The 21,300-nt window shown below is 53.3% G+C and overlaps 1 protein-coding gene across 2 annotated transcripts in view; it reads right to left on the bottom strand.

Annotated features, from left to right (window-relative positions):
- Positions 1-21,300, bottom strand: part of SIN3B (SIN3 transcription regulator family member B) — a 37,476-nt gene that overhangs the window by 1,947 nt on the left and 14,229 nt on the right. The window contains exons 6-18 of one of the 2 annotated variants that reach the window (XM_022558825.3): positions 16,155-16,277; positions 14,992-15,081; positions 14,432-14,550; positions 10,177-10,384; positions 8,772-8,888; positions 7,387-7,625; positions 6,466-6,649; positions 5,104-5,707; positions 4,746-4,915; positions 2,113-2,286; positions 1,732-1,824; positions 492-586; positions 80-284 (exon numbers count right to left, since the gene is read on the bottom strand). In XM_022558825.3, coding sequence (XP_022414533.2) covers positions 80-284; positions 492-586; positions 1,732-1,824; positions 2,113-2,286; positions 4,746-4,915; positions 5,104-5,707; positions 6,466-6,649; positions 7,387-7,625; positions 8,772-8,888; positions 10,177-10,384; positions 14,432-14,550; positions 14,992-15,081; positions 16,155-16,277 — 2,421 coding nt within the window. Of the gene's footprint in view, positions 1-79; positions 377-491; positions 587-1,731; positions 1,825-2,112; positions 2,287-4,745; positions 4,916-5,103; positions 5,708-6,465; positions 6,650-7,386; positions 7,626-8,771; positions 8,889-10,176; positions 10,385-14,431; positions 14,551-14,991; positions 15,082-16,154; positions 16,278-21,300 lie in introns of those variants that run through there. The other variant, XM_089905236.1, reaches the window with a different exon arrangement.

The following is a 21,300-nucleotide window of genomic DNA, read 5'->3' as shown; positions in this document are numbered from 1 at the left end:
AAGAATCAGGATGGCCCAGGCACCCCAGACAGCTGTGGGCTGGCCCCCAGGTTCCCGGGACGTGGGCAGGGAGGGGCACCTGCTTGGCCCGGCCGAGCGTCCCACGGCGGTACATGTAGTCCTCGGAGTTCACGATGAACATCATCTTGTGGGTGCTGAGTTTGAAGCGGCAGTCCACGTTGCAGGCGCTCTCTACCCCGACCAGCCGCTTCCAGGAGCTCTTGGCCTCACCCCGCAGCGCGCGCACCTGCTCACACTGCCACCTGCGGAACTTCTTGAGGTTCCTGGGGGCGAGGAGGATTTGCAGACTAGAAGGTCCTCGTGGCCCAGCAACAATGGGAAGATGCCTGACTTCCCAGGGTTGGAGAAACGCAATCTGAAGCAATGAAAACCACCACCCAAACCCTTTGATCCCGTGAAAACTAATAAAACCCCATCACGCTGGGTGCTGGCAATGGTGGGAGAGGCCCCCGGGCCCAAAGTCCTCTCACCTCTGCAGGAACACAGGCTTCAGGAGGAAGCCCTCGGTGGGCGAGCTGGACGCACCCTCGGTCCCCACGTACTGCTCCACGTACCGAGCCAGGTGCTTGGGGGACAGAGGGAGACGCAGCCCAGGTCATCAGAGGCTCCCGGGGACTTTGTCCCCACCCCTCCCGAAGCACTAGGATAACAGCTATCGAGGACCCTGAACTGTGATAGAGACCAGCAGACTGCAGCTCCCGATAAAGGGCTCAGCTGGAGCGGGACACGCACACCCAGGCCACTATTCAGATGATTTATGGCATTTCGTGCTTAGGTGGATAAATCCCTGCTGTGTAACGACTTTCCTGTATCCATCACGTGATAAGTTCACGTGGAACAGGAGGCCCCTGACACGGAGGAGAGCGGGCTCTGGGGGATGGGTGGGCAGGAACAGACATCAGGACACAGACAGCAGGTAGGAAGAGGGAGAGCACCGGCAGGAGTTGTGGCTGAGTAAAGGGGGGGCCCGGAGCGGTCACCAGGTCCAGGGCAGACATGGCCTGCAGCGTCCGAGGGATCCTTCAACTGCTCACCACCCTGTTAAAGCACGAGGCTCCTCCAGACTCAAGCTTAACAAAAGCACATTTGCTGGAAACTTCTGGAAGGGACCGGGTGTGCAGGCCCCTACCTTCCCTTGTTTTGGAGTGTTTCCAGCGAAGGGCGCTGTGAAGGGAGCCCCCGAGGCTGTGGTGGGTGGCGCCCCAGCTCTGTGAAGGCGGCTTGGGCTTCTGGGCCCTGCTCCCTGGCGTGCGGGCACCAAGCGGAATGTGCACCTCAACGTGTGGGCCAGGTGGGTTTTCTCCTGGTGGTCAGGGGGCACCCAGAGCTCTGAGCTTCATGCACAGGGAGCGCGGCGGCTACATGCCGCGGGGTCTGAGTGACTGGGCTGGCCATGGGCGGATGGCACGGTGTCGGCAGCAGGTGGCAGGAGCCGGGGTTTCGGGGGAAGCCGGCCTGGCTCCCACACGGCCTTCCGGCCCTGGGACACACCCCTGGCTCCTGAGAGGCCACCCGCAACTCCCACCTCCTGATGCGTTTCCAAGGAGAGCATTCAGCCTACACAGAGGCTTCTCTGGTGGACGTTTTGCGGCCTGTGCTCGGCCAGCATGTGCATGGGCTCCCGCGGTGGGAGCCCCACGATGCTGCCTGTGGCTGCCCCTGGCCCCCACGGTGTGTACAAGGCACAGAGCACAGGGCTGCGGTCCTCACCTGCACCTCTAGTGGGTCCTCTGTCTGGGCTTCCTCGGTGTCCAGGAGCTCAATGGTCATGATCACCTGCCCTTTGCGCTGGAGGAACATCACCTGGGGAAGGAGGGGGACAAACAGCCTGAAGCCACGAGAACAGCCCAGGCCGGCAGAGGATGAGGTCAAAAGGTCATCAATGATCCCTCTTCACCAGCCTCCAAGCCCCATCCTTCCTTGAGGGACCACGTGCCGGGCTCCCACCTCACAGGCCCTGTGGTGCCCTCCGGGGCCAGGACCTGCGTCCAGAGGCCCAGCGAAAGCAGCACACGGTACTGGGCTCCTGTCGTGGGTGCCCGCCGTGCTCCCCCCAGCCTTGTGTGGGGCTGAGCGTGGCTGGCCTCTCACCTTAAAGCAGTTCTCGTCAGCCATGCACCGCTCGGCCTTCCACTGATAGCTGGTCTCCCTGGCGGCGCGGACACAGCGGGAGGACAGGTTCCCGCCGGCAGCACCCCGCTTCTTCTCGTTCAGGTAGAGCTCCACCACCTTCAGACAGACATCGTCGCTCACGAGGTGGTGCAGCTGCCGGGGAGGGAGGGCCAGTGGGTGCCTGGCGTGTGCCCGCCAGGAGGGCTGAGGCACAGCCACCACTCCCACCTCCTGCTGGAGCCCCTACCTCACCCAGAGACGGTGTGACAAAGTCCACGGGGTGGGGGTGAAGAGCAGCGTCCAATGGGCTGTGCAGGGCGACCTCCATGCCAGATGCAGACCAGAGCAAACTAGACCAGACTAAACCAGACCAGACTGGGGCAGACCAGGCCAGACTAAATCAGAGCAAACTAGCAAACCGGACCAGACCAAAAGCGAGACCAAACTAGACCAAACCAGACAATAGCAAACCCGAGCCAACCAGAGCAGACCAGCAAACCCTGCCTGGGTGTGAGAAACGCACAGAAAAGATGCAAACGGAAGTGTGCCAAAAAGGGGAGGGTAATCATAAAAGCAGTGATCGTCTTCCGCCAGCGTTCAGTCATAAACACAAGTGATTCCTTTAACACCTATAAGCATACTTAAAACCTTTAGGCCTAGGATGAGACAAGGATTGGAAAAGGCCGAGGTCGGCATGAGTCGGCCCCTCTGCGCGTGAGCTGTGGCCCAGACAGGCTACTGCAGACTTAGGGCCGCAGGCTCCGCTCTGTGTGCCCCTCTGCTGAGTGCGCACAGCGACGCGCGGACACACATGGGTCTCATATGGTGCCTGACATCCAGCACATTCCCAATCAACGTTAGTTGCTGTTACTGAAAATAAGAAATGCTACTTTAAAAAATAAATAAATACAAGGAAGTAAAGAGTGTGGATACGATGCTGCAGGTTACAGGTGTTGCGTGGAGGGGCCCCTGTGAGCCACACGTGGGGGTCCTGCCCTCACTATGGCTCCAACTAAACGGCTCCATTTTTATTGCTTCTTTTGTCTTTTAAAACAGGTTTTACAGGAGACATTTGTGGAGAGAAGGAGTTTTGTTTTTAAAAAAAGGCATGAGTCAAAGTATATATGGTCCAATCCTCCCGGTGCTACAGATGGGGCTGCCTTCCCGAGAGCTGTGGCCTGTTGGGAGCCGACTCACTCGGTCCAGGAGAGATGAGAGAGCCCTCCCCCCCCGGCCCCCCGGGGCAGGACCAGAGTGGGCCAGGAATCTGGAAGCTTCCCCCCAAGGCTGGCTGTGTCTGCCTGCACCCCACCCAGGGGAGCAGAGGTCATGCACACATACGGCCCACAGGGGATGCAAAGCGCTGCTCCAAGGGCCCAAATGGGAGCTCGTCCCTGGAATCCTTCCCAGGTGGACGATGAAGGAGCTAACGGGCATCTCAACAGACAGGAATCTCAGAGAATCGCGCTGCCTGGACGTAGCCAGACGCTGAGTTTATGCAGCTTCAGGACCAGGGACTCTACCCCAGTGTCAGAAATCAGCAGCGGGTGCCCGTGAGTGGGGGGGTGGCTGGAGGGGACACGGGTGGGGTGTCCATCTGTGAAGACCCACCGAGCTGCACACTGAGGAGTCGGCACTTTTCTGTATGTGTTTTACTTCAATGAGAAGTTTGTAAAACTGGAAGGAATTGCCATTTTTAAAATGTTTCTAGTAACTGTACCTGGGTGGCAGAGTAATGACATTATTCCTTCCTCTGCTTCTTTTCCACTTTACGATGAACAGCCTCACTTGATAACCAGGAAATGAAAGTCAAGTTGAACAACAACTCGAGTGGTCACCAAGCAGGACCCACGTCCCGGGACCACACCCGACTCGTCTGGGGTTTTGCTGTTTATATACTTATGACCAATTTCCTCTTGTTGACATTCAGCTGTGGGTGACGCTGATGCACGTCACGGATATTCCCCCGCCAGGAAAAGTGGGCCACAGTTTCTTTACATGTTGCCAAACAACCCTCACGAAAGGTTTTTCAACAGGGGCTCAGACATATCCTCGCACACGCACATCCACAGCAGCACTGGTCGCCACCACCAAAAGGTGGAAACAACCCAAGTGTCCATCAACGGATGAATGGAAGAACAAAATGTGGTCCCTCCACACAACGGAATGTTATTTGACCATAAAAATGGGTGATATACTGACACACGCTACATTGTGGATGAACCTTAGAAATGTTAGGCTGAGTGAAAGAAGCCAGACACAAAAGGCCACATAGTATGTGATTCTGTTTATGTGAAATACCCAGAACAGGCAAATCCAGAGAGACAGAAGAGGGCTGGGAGAGGAGGGATGGGGAGTGACTGCTAATGGAGACAGGGTTTCTTTGGGGGAAGATGGAAATTAGAACTAGTCAGAGATGATGGTTGCACAACACTGCAAATGTGCTAAATTCCACTGAAACGTTCACTTAAAACTGGTGAGTATTACAAGAATTCTACCTTAATTGAAAAAAAAGGAAAGGTGCCAAGCACGGGATCAACCGCAGGCACAGGAGTGAAGGAAAAGGACTTGCAGGGAGGTGCTGCCCGCTTGCCTGCCCCACACCTGCTCACCTGCCGGGCGATGCTCTGCACCAGCTTGTCCATGGTGAAGCCCACGTAGGCGTGGATAGTGAACATCTCGCGCAGGGTGTCCTCGTACTGCGTGGGGTCGATGCTGCCCTCCAGCAGGCTCCGCACCATGTCCAGGAAGGCCGGGTAGTATTCCTCCAGCTCCACCTCACCTGAGGGGGCGGCACCATGGTCACGGAGGGCCCGGCTCCCACGCGGCCACCACCAGGAAGGATCTGGAGTCACCGCCTCCCACTGCAGGTGGCCCGTGGCTCTGGGGCAGCTGCTCAGCTGGCCCGCCTCCCCTCCCAGATCTCAGAGGCAAGCCCCCATGGTGTCATCCCTGGGCCCAGGGGCTCACTTGGCTGCTTCAGCCGCAGCTCCATGGCGGGGTCGTTGCCCTTCTCCCGGCGGCCCTCGCAGAGCAGTTTCTCCCTTTCCTTCTCCGTCCGGTACTCCAGGAGCTGCTTCTGTGCCTGGCGGTAGATCTTCAGAAGCCTGGAGCACAGGGTCTGATGGAGGCGCAGGAAGAAGTACCAGTTGTTGTTGGCGAAGAAGAGGCTGTAGACGTCGTCCAGGGGCTTGTGCTGCGGCGGCCGCTGCTCTGTGGCCGGCGCCTCGCCCGAGGCCCCCTTCTCCTCCGGGGCGCTGCTCTGCGGTCCGGGCGCTGGCTTCTTCCGGTCACCAGGGTCTGCACTCTGCCCCTGGGGGCTCCCCCGGCCCTCATCGGCGGAGTCCTCGGACGCGCCCAGGTCCAGCTGCTGGGAGAAGAAGAGGCTGGGCACGAACTGGTGCACCAGCTGGTGGATGGTGCCCTGGTCCTCCTTCTGGATGGCCGGCTGCCGCTTCACGTAGTAGCTGATGAGGGCGGCCGCGTCCTCCAGGATCTGCCGGTCCTCGTATACGAAGATGAGGTGCGGCTCGCTGGAGGGGGCGCTGCGGCCCTCCGAGTGCTGCTCCTGGTGCTGGGGAAACAGGGCGGCTGTTAGACGGGAAGCGACCCACTGGGAGAACTCCAAGTAGGGGGTCCAGGGCCACGGGGCTCTGAGGGCATCACAATGGCTGGGGGCCCAGCTGAGCTCTGGAACCAAAACGAGGCCCAACTCCCACTACCAAGGCCTGCAGCAGCACTCAGAGGCTGGGGGAAACGAGGCGAGCAGCACCCTGATTATTCGAGTCCAGCTGACCCAGGCTGCCTTGGGGGTGAGGAAGGCTCAGGGAGGACCACGGGCCTCTGCCCACCATCATTCATTCACAGACACTTGGCTAGACCCCGGAAGACCTGCAACTGCTTGCACTCCGGCCCGGCCCCCTCAGCCCCGCACACCCGGTCCGTCACCACCCCGCAACGTTCCCTGCCTCTGTCCTTTCCCCGCCTGCCACCAGCCCTTCCATGGTCCTGCCCATCACCCGGTGCTGGCACAAGCCTCCCACCTACTCGCTCCCGTTCACCAGCCCACGCCAACCACTCCCCTCACTGAGTCCAGAGCCACACAGAAGCACGGTCAGCCCTAGTCGCCCCTCTCTGCTGACAATGGCAGGGTGGCCTCAATCTGCCTCCTGGGCCAGCCCTATGCTGGGTGCTACAGAAACACCCATCCTCACCCCTACGCAGCCCAGCGAGGGCAACGGAGGCACAGAGAGCTGGCCATCTGCTCGAGGCCAGGAGAGCCAGAGCTTGGGCCGGGCAGCCTGCCCCGACCCCGGCTGAGGAGGGCCTCACCTCGTCATAGACACTCTCAATCTCATTGAGCAAGCTCTTGGAGCGAAGGGCCTTGGTGTCATTCTGCTTGAAGTTCACGGCCTGGTGGTCCAGGGACTTGAGGTACGCCTTCTCATACTGCTCCCGCCAGATCTTGTTGAAGCCCTGCTGGGCCTCCCGCCACTCCTCCTCTTTGGCCTTCAGCCTGCAGGGCCAGAGGGGCTCAGCACACGGACAACCCGGGACACCCGCCCGAGTCACCCCTGTGCAGGGCCAGCCTGTCTTCCACCCACAGACCCACTGGACATGTTCCACACTCGGGACCGCCAGCTCCAGGCCTGTGCAGCGGGCTCTGTGCTGTATAAAGGAGGGAGGGGGTAACGGCCCTGTGGAACCCGCACAGCCAGTTTTAAGGTTTCTCAAACATCGCTGTCCTGGCCCACAGAACTGACTGCGCTCTATGCAGCTGCTGGCTCGACCGCCGGGCTCCCTTGCTCAACTGTGAACCCCGCAATGGAAGCGACTGTGTTGGGCTCGTTTGGCTCTGTAGCCCCAGGGCTGGGTACAGCACCTGGCTGAGGGCAGCCATTTAACCAATACCTGTTCACTGGCACAGTGAGGGTCCCAAACATATGATTAAATAAAAGGCAAGCCGTGATATAGGATGGTCCCATTTGTGCTTTAAAATAGTTACTTTTCATGTTCACGTTGTGATATGGTTATGTGCATGGCAGAAAGTTCTAGGAGGACACAAACAACTGTTGACAGTTGTGCTTTCCTCTCGGGGATGGAATGGGGAGATGAAGCAAGACTGGAAAACACTGTAACCAACCAGACTGAGACCCCAGGGACCCCCTCACGATTACACCCGTGACAAACAGCACTAATGAGCTGCTGGGGGGCTCCCTGCAGCAGGCAGGGTGGTCAGAAGCATGAGGACACCTTTTCAGGACGACGGGGACAGCGGTGACAGGGTTCTTCTTGAGGCTCTCAATGATCTCCGGAGCCTTGTCGCCATAAATGCGGTGGATGGCGCGGCGCTGGATCACCTCCGACGTGCCCCCCAGACAGTCGTCCAGCCGGAACTTCTCCTGGTCTTCCGGCGCCATCCGGGAGAGCTTCTTCTGCACGCTTTCCAACACCCGGATCGTGGCCAGGTTGGTCTCCAGGACAACGTCTAACTATGGACAGGAAAGCAGAAAGGGGTCAGCTGTCGGGGCGTCAGTGGGGCCCTAGGGACGGGCCTGGGCTGGCAGAAGGGATGTGCAGAACTGAAGAGGGGACGATAGACATCAGGGTGTGGTGGCCCTGACGTGGGTCTGGGGGACTGGAGGGAGCACAGCTGGTTACGGGGGTGTGGGGGCGGTCCAGACCTGGGCGATGATGGCATCACCTGGACCTCACCACTGGCGGACCCATCTGAGGAGGGGAATGGGTCCTAGGCTGACCCTTCCCACAGGCATCAAAAGCACGTTACACTCAGCAATGAAGAGGAAGGGACGCGTGGTACATACAGCCCCCGGGTGACTCCCCAGAACGTGTGCTGGGGGTAGCCAATCCCCAAAAGTTATATACCATGTGACTGATTCCACTTAGGACAAAGTGAAGGAGGTGGAGGATAGGTTGATGGATGCTGGGAATTGGGGAGGGAGGTGGATGGGGATATAAAGGAACAGTGTGAGAGATCCTCCTGGTCGGGGAACTGTTCAGTATCTTGGCTGTGGTGCTGGATACATGGACCTCCACCGGTGAGAGAACCACACAGAGCTAAACACACATGCACATGCTTGTGCACAAGATACCCTGCCCCCCCGCGCCCCCCACGAATACAAGTCCAACTAGGGAGACGTGAATAAGATCATGGCTGGGTCAATGTCCATATCCCGGCTCTGACACTGTGCCAGAGATTTACAGCTGTTACCACTGGGGAAAGGGCACCCGGATCACTCTGTGTTATTTTTTAAGCTGCATGTGAATCTACAATGATCTCGGTAAAAATTTGCATTAAAAAAATTTACTTAAGTGAACCTAATTTTAGTTAATGAACACACACACACACACACACACACACACACACACACACACACACACACACACACACACACACACACACACACACACACACAATGCCTAGCCAGCCTGGAGGCCAGCAAGGCAGAAAAGGGAGCCTTTCAGGAGCTGCCCCCTGCTGGAAAGTGCTGGAATCCCTGATACTCTAAAGGAGACGAGAGGGCTCAAGGAGGATCAGGATACAGCCCAGGGTGCAGAGGAGATGAACTGGGGAAAGCGAGGGCAGGGCCGTGGAGAAGGCGGGCCTGCACACACACCTCGAAACGCTCGTCCTCACAGCGGTGCAGCTGCTCCTCGTAGGGTGTCTTCTTGGAGCTGACGAAGGTGGAGTCCTCTGACCAGGAGGGGAAGGACACCCAGGTGTCGTTCAGTACCTGCACCAAGAGGAAATGCCGTGACCAGCGCGCCAGGCCCCCACTCCAGAGTGGTTTACTGTGTTGTCCAGCGTAGAAGACACGAGGATAAGTAACAATACTGATTTTACAGGAAATTACCTTATCATACAAATAGTAAAATTACCTTTAAAGTGGTTTTAAGAGAAAACGTGGCTTTGATCAAGTGAACAAATCTTACTATTAATGCTTTGGGGTTGGCAAACTTTCTCTGTAAAGGGCCAGATAAATATTTTAGGTTTCGCAGATCATTTGGTCTGTCAGGTCTACAGGGATACATCGTTTTATTGTGCTTCACAGATACTGCCTTTTTTTTTTTTTTAAACAATGTGAAGGTTTGCAGCAACCCTGCATCGAGCAAGCTTATCGGTGCCATTTTTCCAACAGCATTTGCTCACTTTGTGTCTCTGTGTCACACTTTGGTGATTCTCACAATATTTCAAGCTTTTTCATTATTATTACATTTGTTATAGGGATCTGTGATCAGTGACTCGCTGAAGGCTCAGATGATGGTTAGCTTATTTTAGCAATAAAATATTTTAAATTAAGGTATATACATTGTTTTGTTCAGACATAACACTACTGCACACTTATCAGGCTACAGTACAGTATAAACGTAACTTTTATATGCACTGGGAGACCAAAGAATTTGTGTGACTCGCTTTATTGCGATGTTTGCTTTATTGCAGTGCTCTGGAACCAAACCCACAATATCTCCAAGGCACGCCTGTACTCAACTCTGCTCTTGTCCTGGCAAAGCAGCCGCAGGCAGTATGTAAACAAATGGGCATGTCCATGTGCCAATAAAACTTTACTTACAAACACAGGCAGTGGGCCGGATTTGGCTCATGGGCCATAGTCTGCTGACTCCCAGACTACATATCCTGGAATCCAGCAGGCACTCTTGAATTCTGGAAATGCAGTAAGCCTGTCTACTAACTCTGAAAAAGTGTTCAGTGGTCAAGCTAAACAGAAACATGCTGAAGGCAGTGAACCTGGAACAGAGCGGGCTCAAGGCAGAAATAAATCTCGGTCTAAATGATGGAGGAACAAGCCAAACCCTATGCTGGCGCCGTGTGCTCTGCAGCTTGCCAGAACCACCAGCAGGGTAAGAAACTGTCATCTCCACCCATGCATTTTGTTTTGGCACATCCCGGCACCATCCACCATTCACCATCGGGGGGATCAACACTCGGTCCTCCACGTGGAACACAGGAGGGGGTAAGGAGCATGCAGCACACAAGCTGACGTGAGCCCCGGGAAGCGCTACCTCCTTGCAGATGGCCGTCCTCCCGCTGCACTTGGGCTGCTGGTAGGTTTTGGGGAGCGCCCGGTAGCTGGATCCGATGCGCTTGCATGAGGCGTAGTCGATTTCCCGGCTTATTCCATCCCCGGATCTGTCACTCATGGGTGGGGCGAAGGACAGCTCTTTCACCCCCAAGAAGGACTTGAACTGTGCAAAGAGTTCTGGAAATTTCCTTCAGAAATAAAGACAAGTCGGAGGGAGGTGGGAGGGACAAATCAGGAGTTTGGGATTAGCAGATACACACTACTATATATAAAATAGATAAACAACAAGGTCCTACTGTATAGCACAGGGAACATATTTGGTATCTTATAATAACCTATAATGGAACAGAATCTGAGAAAGAATAAATAAATATATATATCTGAATCCCTTTGCTGTACACCAAAAACTAACACAACATTGTAAATCAACTATACTTCAATTTTTTTTTTTAAGTCTAAAAAAAAAAAAAAGAAATAAAGACAAATGGTAAGTAGCATCCCGAGGGCCTTCTGAGAATGATCTAGAGATGTTAAAATGGCTTCATGTTGATGCCGGCAGTTAAAGATGGTCAGAATCAACATCAGAGAGGAGGGGCGAGAGGCAGAACGAGCATCCAACACGTGTGAAGTTGCCGTGTGTGTGAATCTGCCCTCCAGCCCTCTGTCACCAACCAGGCCCCACCGCTTGCGGGAGGTCCTTGAACACGCCAAATAAAATGACCTGGGCTGGCAGAAGCTGGGGTCAGCGATGTATGTTCCCTGACTGGAAGAGGCCGGGCATTAGGCCAAGGATCAGCAAACTAGTCAACCTCCCCACAACTGCCTGTAAACAGTCGGTCACATCCACTCCTTTAGTATTGCCTGTGGCTGCTTGCGCACAATGCCAGAAGCTGGTTAGCAGTGACCCTTGGCCCTTGACAGAGAAAATCTGCTTCCCAGCTCCAGGGCCTTCCTCCCTCATGAGGGAGACCCCCTCCCTAGACAAATTCTCATAATGTAATGGTCGTGCATGTCGATGGGAAGGTTTTAACGCAACTGACCCCCAATGCCATCTGCACTAATGTTTAAATGAGTATCAAATCCTACAGAAAGGGGGCAGATATTTTGACAGCTGGTGTGATGATCCTGCCATTACTAAGCCTGGCAGTCTCCCCTCATGAACTACGTGCCCCTAGGCGGCACGCCTGTAGGGACCCCCGCCAACTCAGCTCACAAGGAAAACCCGCAAGCCAACGGAAATGCAGGGAAGGAAGACATCAACAACATGGGTGTAGAGGATGCCTGAGGTTACAGCAGGATAAACCACTCTGAAGGGGAGGCTTACCCCACTCCAGCCCCAACTCCAGCCATGCTGTCACCAGGTGGCAGCTCTCTGGGCCACTGCACTCAGCTGCCCGTGGGTGTACAAACCCAGAAAGAAGCTGGCCCATGCAAACAGAGGCCTCATGGTGGGGAGGGGGGTGGGCGTGAACCCAGCGCAAGATGAGCGAGCAGAAGCCGCTTCATTTCTCTGCTTTGCTGCACACGCCCGTGGCCCTCTCCCCCGCCTGGAGTCTCTAACTGCTGCTCACATGTCGAAACGGGAATAGCTGACCCTGACCGAGCTCAGAGCACTGGATTCTGAGCGGCGCAGATGTACTTCGATGTGAGCGTGTCCAAATCCACGTAAAAAACCAGCCACGTTTTAGCCGAGACTGTGTGACACCTGCCACCCTGCTCTGGGTGGTTTTTCAGAGCGTTAACAGATCTAGCCCCAGAAAGTTAATCCAAGTGAAAAGGTCACCCTGATGTGTGTACACTCTTGGGACCACCAAGGAAGCACCTCCTGATGACCTTAACTCAACCTTTGAGTATCCCAGCCCAAGAGCATAATCTCAGCACGGATGACAGGGGGAAACTGGAGATAAACGTCCATTGTTGCAGACCCTGCTGAGAAAACCATGGTACATACACTGTGCAGTCACTAAAAACGATTGGTTGGGTCTAAGAATTGCTGAGTTTAAAAAAGAAAAAAAGAGAAGACTACAGCCCAGCCTGACAGCGTGATGCCATTTATGTGGAACTCAACTGCCACAATCAGATCCCGAGAGCAGACGATGAGCGAAGGGTGGGCTTCCAGGCCTCATCCCCCTGAACTCGCCCATCACCGTGCAAAGCTCTCTTTTGAGAGCTTATCCTGGAGAGAGTGAGAGGTATCCGTTCTGGGCCTCAGTTTCCTCAGCTTAAAATGTATTGAGACACATCAAATGTGTTTAAATTCATGAGTTCATGTAACGCCAAAGAAATTGGTCCGTTTTTCAGGTCCTAATTGGCCTGATGAGACAGGAAAGCGACTCATCACCCTGACACTGTAATAAAGGGAGAAATCAAGCATCTATCTTGGGTCACCAAAAGGTGATAAATACTGTTGAGATGCTCTTCTGCAACCCGCAGTGAATGAATAAACAAAGGAATAAACCACAGAAAGAACTCAGAGGATACCACTGCCTCCTGACAGACAGAGGGATGTGGGGGAATGTGAAGGTGCATTTGGGAAAATGCACCCATGCCATGGGGATGCCAATGCAGACACGGTAAGGAATAAACTTGCAGAGGGAACCTAGAGATGAAGAGGGACGTACAAGACGTATTAGAAAACAAAACCCAGACCACGAGGTGAGACTGAGCCGTGTGTTTGGCGGTGTCCGCCTGGGTTGGCTGCGCCGTAATTAGTGTAGGGAGGTGGTCACTCCCAAGCCAAGGGAGGGAGCATGACTGAAATGGCAGGTGGAGGGGCTCCTGGAGGTTGGCAAAGGTCCATCTGTGACCTGGGTGGTGGGCACAAGGGTGTCTGCCTAATAATGATTCACCAAGCCGTTCTTCTGTTATGTGGTTTCCTGGATCTGTGTTTTATTTTACATTAAAAAAAAAAGTTTAAAAAACTTTTTTAATTAATAGAAAGGGAATCAGGTAGCTGCCCCCAGGGGCCGGCAGCCTCTGGGGTTGTCTTGGGGGCTAAACAGGACGCCGCACACGTCACGTATAATGCAAACTCACCGTGTTCGAGATGCTATTATTTTTTTTTTTTTTGTGGTACATGGGCCTCTCACTGTTGTGGCCTCTCCTGTTGCAGAGCACAGGCTCTGAATGCGCAGGCTCAGCGGCCATATCTCACGGGCCCAGCCGCTCCGCGGCACGTGGGATCTTCCCGGACCGGGGCACGAGCCCGTGTCCCCTGCATCGGCAGGCGGACTCTCAACCACTGCGCCACCAGGGAAACCCCCTCGAGATGCTATTTTAAGGGTCTTCAGGCAGAGCCCATTTGAAACTTTCTGAAACCCTGCACAGGTATATTTATGATCCCCCTTTGACAGAATGGAAACTGAGGCTCAGACGGGCTAGGAAACTCGCTGGGCATGACAGGGCTGGTGAGTGGGAAGCACACTGGGAGCCAGCAGACTCCCCTTCCCACAGCACAGGTGCATGACCTGCGGATGCACAGTCACCTCCCAGGACAGCTCCGCCCCCTCAGAGGCTGCCGGGCCCTCGGGGGGGGGCAGCTCACACAGGGCAGCAGGACGTGCTGGAAGCGGGTAACGGATCTGCTAACAGAGTTTCTCTCTGGGCAGCAGGGATGCTGTGTGGTCATTTCATTCTTCCCAGTAATTTCTGATTCTTAGAATTTTAAAAAGCATAATGAATCTCCAGGGAATTATGCTGGGTGAAAAAAGCTGATCCTGAATGGTTACACAGTGTGATTCCATTTACATAATACTTTTGCTATATAAGCTTTAGAGAAGGAACACAGGTATTAGGGATTGTCAGGGGCTTGGGCTGTGGGAGGGACCTGGGTGTGGGTATCAAAGGCCAACGCAAGGATCTTTGTGGTTCTGAAGCTGCTCGGTACCTGGACAGTGGTGGTGGACACACCAACCTTCACAGGTGATACAGCTGTACACACACACACACACAGGTAAAATGGGAAACCTGAAAAGATGGGTGGCTTGTGTGAATATCAACATACTGGCTATGACACTGACTAGAGATGTTACCACGAGGGAACGCTGCCCAGGACCTCTCTGTGTTCTTTCTTACAACTGCTGGTGAATCTATAATGATCTCTGTAACAACTGCAACTTAAAGACAAGATCGAAAAAAACACGTATACCGTTTTCCAAAGACAATAGCCAAAAGAAGGGTGAAAGGGATTTACAGAAACAAAACCCAAGTGGGGAGCCCCGAGAAGTGTCGCTCACCCTAGAAATGGGCTGACCAGCTGGAGGAGCTCAGAGCCGGACACAAGCTCCTGGTTGAAGAGCGCGATGCAGCGGAGGAAGTTCTCGTAGACCTCCTGGCTCTTCAGCACCCTGCGCACCTGTGGGGAGAGCGAGTCAGGGGGCCCCTACCGGGCCCAACTCCCGCTCCTGAGCACACCTGGCTCTGCTATCACCAGGTGCACACAGAGTCACCAACACAGGCGTGTTCTAAAGGGGCCGGCTGTGGTCTGCAGCGGACTGCTCTCCGTGCAGTGATCTTTGGCTCAGACAGCATGTGCCTAGAGCCATCTCACTGACTCTGCCCACTGACTCTGGACAGAAGCCCCAGGACCATCCCAGCTTTAGAGATGCCACACAGCTTCTGAGTGGCAGACATGTGCCCCCAAACTTGGTGTGGGCTCTGAGCTCTGCCTTTCCCACCTGTTTCGCTACCTCCTGCCCGCCTGTCGCCTGCTCCCAACCCTGCCTGCTCAGATCTGAGCTGGGCGAGGCCAGCCTGGACGGGGCATGGCCCAGAAGTCGTGGGTCCCACCGCTCACCTTGTCAAAGAAGGAGAACTCCTGCAGAGTCCCGTACTTCCCCACGGTGGCGATGGACAGGTCTTTGGTACCACGGAGTTTCATTTTCTTCTGTAGAGAGAAATTCCATGCCACGGATGCTGTGTGCCTCCCACAGGCAGCCCGTGTCCATCTTTATTAGAATCATAACATCACCAACACTGAGCTCTCCTGATGGAACCGCCATCAGGTGCTGGATGAGGTCTGCCCAAGACCCCCGTGGATGAACCTCTCAGGACCACCCACCTCAGCCTCCATGACCTAGTGAAGGGTTAAAGGTCACACAACCACTCTGCCCACAATCTGGGATCTAACTTTCAGCAGTTTAGCTCTTTTGATGTCAGGAGGGATTGTCATAGAGTAAGAACAACCAGGGAAACATGCCCCTAGATACTGTATCAGAAACCTCTTCCCCTGCCTGTTTCGTCCTGTGGGCCGTGATGGTGATGGGAAGGGGACCTGAACTTGGCCACTCTGCTGAGACATCGAGGACTCTACAGAACCATCTCCCACATGCCTGAAGAATGATGGGGATGTGTCAAGAGGACACAAGAGCCAGCCCAAAGGGCCCCACTGGCCAGATCTGGGACGGTTTAGGCATCAAGATAAACAGTGATAGTCACGGATTATAACCCGAGTCTATGAAGATACACATAATTAAATAAATGGAGATGAAAAAAAGCTCTTCCTTACAGTAGAAAGCCAACTAGTAAATGCATAAAGAATGATGGAATTAGAAAATCACCATCACAGGTGATGGGAACAACAGGAGCTGGACCTCAGGGCCTCTCACCCCCTAGCAGGGCGCCTCGTGCAGTAACCGACCTGCACAACTGTACACAAGGGCCCTGCCTGTGAAAGAGCTGTGATGGTGAAAAGGAGCAGACTGAGCAGTACATCCGGTTTCTGCGAGGAGGTGACACTCCTCACACAATCTTGTGAGCCGGGGGCACAGGTGACCGGCCACCTCACAGGTGAGTCAACTTCTCAAGGTCCAACAGCCAGTGAATTTCAAGCTGGACTAGAGCCTGGACTCGGCCTCATGCCCCAGGTCTCTGCCTATTGCTCCGCAAGTCATCTACAGGGAAGGCCAGGCTGCTGGGTGTCCACGCATGCACACACCTATGTGCACAGCTGACAGTTACCTTGGCTGGTGCTGACACGGGACGGAGGAGTGAGGGCCGAGAGCGCTTTTTGCTGTGTTCCAGATTCTTCTCGTGCTCGCTCTTTTGGACACTGTTCATTTCGCATGGCCCATTTCCTGTGAACTAAGGACACAAACACAGGAGGTGGTCAGCGCTGGAGAGGCACAGCCAGGCCCATCAGTGCTGGTTCTCAATGTAACCTAGTGCGTGGAACCACTTGCAGCTCAGCTCATGGCCCCAGCAAGCACCGTCTGCCACGGGCCAGGGGCTCTGTCCCAGTGCGAGGTGACCCTGGCTCTCAAGATGCTCACGTTTACTGGAGGAAAGACCCGTGTACCCAGCTCACCACAGTCGCGCACTGTGAGGCTGGGAGAAGGCTCATGGAAGGCCTCGATGGGCGAGGGTCCTGACAGGTGAGGGAGGGCTCAGTGGGGAGACACTGAAGCTGGGCCTTGGCGTGTGGGGCTCACCCAGCAGACCACTGACAGGGTGTCTGCCTGTATGTTTGAGCGCACCACAGAAAGGAAAAGAATTTCAGGCTAGAGGACCAGCAACGTGCAAGGCCCTGGCAGCAAGAGGAAGAAGCTGACGGTGCCAGGTCACTGGGGCAGGGAGGAGGGGTTCCAGTCAAGTTTGCAATCTTTCCTACGAATAAGAAGACACATCTTGGGGACAATGTCATCACCCGGTGGGGTGCTCACTGCTAGTCCTCCCAGGCTCTACACCAAGCACTGATTAACAGGTCAGGGTACTGGCAATATTTAGGAAGAATGGTTCTGGAAGGATCTATTCGGCATTTGCATCTGTATGAAAGTCAGAGCAGGCAGGGGGGAAGGTGAACAGACCATGGCTTTTCTTCAGGGCTGGGCTGGAGAGGCACACTGCAATCAGCCCCACTATGTTCACGTTGCCTGCACCCGCTCCCACCACGGGGCCTATATGCGGAGACACTACGTGAAGGCTGTGCTGTCAGCCCAAAGCGTGGGCTGGGTGAACAAATCGTGGTGCATCCAAACCAAACAGAGGCAACTGTCGGCTATGAGTTAGCTCTGTGTCTCTGTGTCCACTGGTCACTGCTAGGGACAGGCATACGTGATACACTGTTATGACAAACAGAAAAAACCGTAGGGGCAGAACAAATGGGACGCCATCTTTTTTAAAAAGGATAAACATTTGTTTGCACATTCACAGGAGATTTCTGGAAAGATACATACTATAAGACACTTGTAACTACTTAACTCTGAGGAAACTGAGAATAGGAAAAAGGGAAGCTAACTTTTCATACTTGATGCTCTCGCGAATGCTTGACTTTTCTCATGAGCATGTACTATTTTTATATTCATAATTATAATAATAAAGACCTATTGTTTAACTACAGGCAAAACCTGTCCCTTAGAGGATTAAGCTTCTTTGGAGGGATTAGTTATCCGAAGATCCAAGGCTACTCCAAGAACCTAATGTGGAATAATTCTCAACTGGTATTTGCTGTAGATCCCAGAACAGGTGCAAACACCAATTCCTAAAGGAGGGGGACAGGTGACGATATGACGCGCTAAGTACGACTTGGGTGGGGGGGGCGGGGTTGGGAGGAAAGTGGGTAACCCACTGCTTGCCCGGCTAAGCTCACCCAGCTGGAAGGCAAGCTCAGTACCACCGATCTTCCCCTAACAGTTCAGGCAGTTCTTTGGTTTCAGTTAAATGTCCCAATGTGCAAATGCCTGAGGCAGAAGACCCCCAAAGACCATTCACATAGGGACTGGCTTGGCTTGCGTTTGCAAATAAAATTGGACTGGCACACAGCCATGCCCATTCGTTGATGTACGGGCCTGTGGCTGCTTTCCCGCTACCACGGCAGAGCTGAGTCTTTGCCACCCAGACTGTCTGCTCTGCAAAGCCTAAGATACTTACTGTCTGGCCCTTTATAGAAAAACTTTGCTAAGCCCTGATCTAGGCAAAGCAGTCGAGTTTAATTAGGACAATATCAAATTTCACCTTTGCTTTCTTTTTCCTGCAGTTTTAATAGAAATCTAAAAGTTAATGAAAAGATCATTCTATATGACAAATTACTTATGAGCGTTTTAGTAATTTTTAAAAGTTGATTAAATCTTTTAAAATGTACAAGACAGTTCTAATTACACAATATACACTTAAAAAAAACACTGCTGAATTGATAACAAATGCCATTTAAAGAAACTCTGTGGGCAGGTGCTTTTCTGAGAGAAATGCTTATTTTTCTAGGGTGGGCTTTGTCAGTGTCCAACTTGGTAAATGCCAAGTTGTGTCCACCAGGGGGCACTGCAACCACAGCCCTCAGAGGACAAGAGGCTCTACTCACCCCCAACCCTGACCCATCAAGATGATAACTCAGGAACCAAGGCCTGCAAAAAGTTCATGTGAGCTGTGCAGCAGCAAAAGCTGGCCAGGGACAGAGCCAGGCCTTTCTTCCCTGAGGCCATGAGGGTAGACTGCCCCTAGACCCTGAAGCACTGACAGCAATGACCCTGGGAAGGCCACCCAGGGATGCCACTGTGCACACATCTCTGCGGGGATGGGGTTCAGGGGAAAAGCTGCCAATGCCAGGGTCAGAGCTGAGATTTGAGGCTAAGACCCAAGAGGATGAGACCCAAAAACTATCCACCAACTGTACAAGGGAGCAACACAGGGCTTTACAGCGGGTGACAGCATGTAGCTTGGGCTCCCAGGGACACAGAGGCCCAAGCACCCACAACCTTGAGCTAAGCCAACACAAGAAGGGTATGAAGCGGGAAGGAGGTGGTGAGAGCCCTCTGCTCCTCAGCCACGTGGCCCCCGGAGCCAGTTAGGAGAGTCTTTGACGAGCAGGAGCATACAGAGAAGGAAGATGGGAATGATGCTAGGGCTGCCAAGGACAGCTATTTGGGAACAGGGAGAAAAAAACCAAGTAGGGATTCTGAAGTTCAGAGAGATCCGCGGGGCAGATAATGGACTCAGAGGAGAAAGCTGGGCTCGGGGATGGGGCCGTGAGGAGGCAGCTGGGCTGAGAGGCCCAGTGTAGAGGTGAGCTCCCTGCCCCCGGGGAGTCCAGACAAGGGCTTCCTTCAACTGCCCCCCGCCCCCCCGGTATCCCCCAAGAGCCTCCAGCAGGCCAGGCAGCCGGCTGGTCCTGGAGATGCAGAGGGAGACCCTGGGAGGAGGGGATGAGACGACCAGATGGGATTCTAGGCCTACTTTCCCAGCACAACCGCAGCTGCTCTTTCCGGAACACTGAGCCCCAGCCAGGCCCCGCGAGAGAGAGAAGGCAATGAGGCCTGGGAGGTGACACGGCCGGCTCAAGCCTGCCTGTAGCACCCAGAGCCTGAGGAGGCCCAGGCTGTGTGCTCACGGGGCTCTGTCCAGGCCCCCAGGACACCCAAGGCTCCGGGCGGGTGGGCAGGACTGGTTACAGCTCCTGGATTTGTTTTCAGCCCAAAGGATGGGCACAGAGCTTCTCTGACTCTGAGTCAGGAAGTGCTTCTGGGTGGAACCTCCTCTTAGGGATGGTGCTCTGTGTCCCAGAGACAGTAACATGGGGACAAGCCCCGACCCGCACACCGGAAGTCTGCCCAATCGACTAAGAGTCTTGAACAGCATCCAAACTCAGACCGCTATCACCCCCGAGCCCCTTCCTTCAAGACCCACTGCCACCCAGCCCTGTGCCCCCACTGCATCTTCATTCAAGAAGCAGACCCGGGAGAGGCGGTGGTGACACAGGAAGGTGGGAAGGATGGACTCTTGTGTGCTCACACGCCAAGTTGTCGTCGAGGGCAAAGAGGAAGAATAAAAAGAGGAAAGAGAACACTCAACAACCTAGGAAGAGAAGGAGCTTCCTCAACTTGAGGGTGCTTACGGAAAACCCACAGCTCACATCACACTCAATGGTGCAAGATGGAAAGCTTTTCCTCTAAGATCAGGAGCAAGATGTGGATATTGACCCTCACCACTTCTACTCAGCACAGTACTAGAAGTTCCATCAGAGCAATTAGGCCAAAACAGGAAATAAAAGGCATCCAAAATGGAAAGGAAGAAAGAAAACTAGCTCTATTAGCAAACGCGAAGGAATCCACAAAAACTATCAAAGCTAATAAACTGGATACGGCAAAGCTGCAGGATACAAAATCAACACAAAAAAGCAGTGGTGTTTCTATACATGAGCAATGAATAATCCAAAAATGAAATTAAGAAAACAATTCCATTTACAACAACAAAAAGAACAAAATATTTGGAAATACATTTAACCAAGGGGGTGCAAGACTTACACAATGAAAAAAAACTTTGAAACACTGTTGAAAGAAACTAAAGACTTAAATAAATGGAAAAATGCTGTGTATTTGTGGATTAATCTTGTTAGGATGGCAATACTCCCCCAAACAGTTGAAAGATTCAATGCAATCATTTTCAAAATCCCAACGGCCTTTTTTGCTGGAGTGGAAAAGCCAATCTTTAAATTCATATGGAATTGCAAGGGGCCCTGACTAGCCAAAACAATCTTGAAAAAAAAAAACAAAGTTGGGGGACTCACACTTCCTGATTTCAAACTTACTACAAAGCTACAGTAATCATGACAGTGTGGTGCTGGCCTAAGGGCAGACATGGAGATCAATGGATTAGAACTGAGTCCGGAAATAAACCCATAAAACTCTGGTCAATTGATTTTTGGCAAGAGTGCCAAGACCATGCAATGATGGAAAGAGAACAGTTTCCTCAACAAACTGGATTGCCACATGTAGAGTGGACCCCTACCTCACCATATACAAACATTAACTCAAAATGGATCACCAACCTGAATAGAAGAGCTAACACTGTACAAGTATTAAAAGAAAACTTTAGGTAAACCTTCATGACCTCAGAAGTAGCAATGGATTCTGAGATTTGACACTGAAAACATGAGCAACAAAAGAAAAAATAGGCAATCGGACTTGACCGAAATTTAAAACTGATGCGCACCAACACTAACAAGAACGCGAAAACACAACCTACAGAATAGAGGAAAATATTTGATAAAGGACTAATGTCAAGAGCATATAAAGAACTCTTACAACCCAGCAACAGAGACGGTGCAAAGTACTTAAATAGACATTTCTCCAAAGAAGATAAACAGATGGCCAATGAGCACATGAAATGCCCAATA

This window comes from Delphinapterus leucas, unplaced genomic scaffold (genome assembly GCF_059928025.1).
Source record: "Delphinapterus leucas isolate spDelLeu-1000000601 "Yukka" unplaced genomic scaffold, BTC_Dleu_Yukka2 spDelLeu_asBTCV2_sq25, whole genome shotgun sequence".
Taxonomy (NCBI): Eukaryota; Metazoa; Chordata; class Mammalia; order Artiodactyla; family Monodontidae; genus Delphinapterus; species Delphinapterus leucas.
The sequence above is the reverse complement of the archived record's forward strand: the minus strand, read 5'-3'. Positions and strand labels throughout refer to the sequence as shown.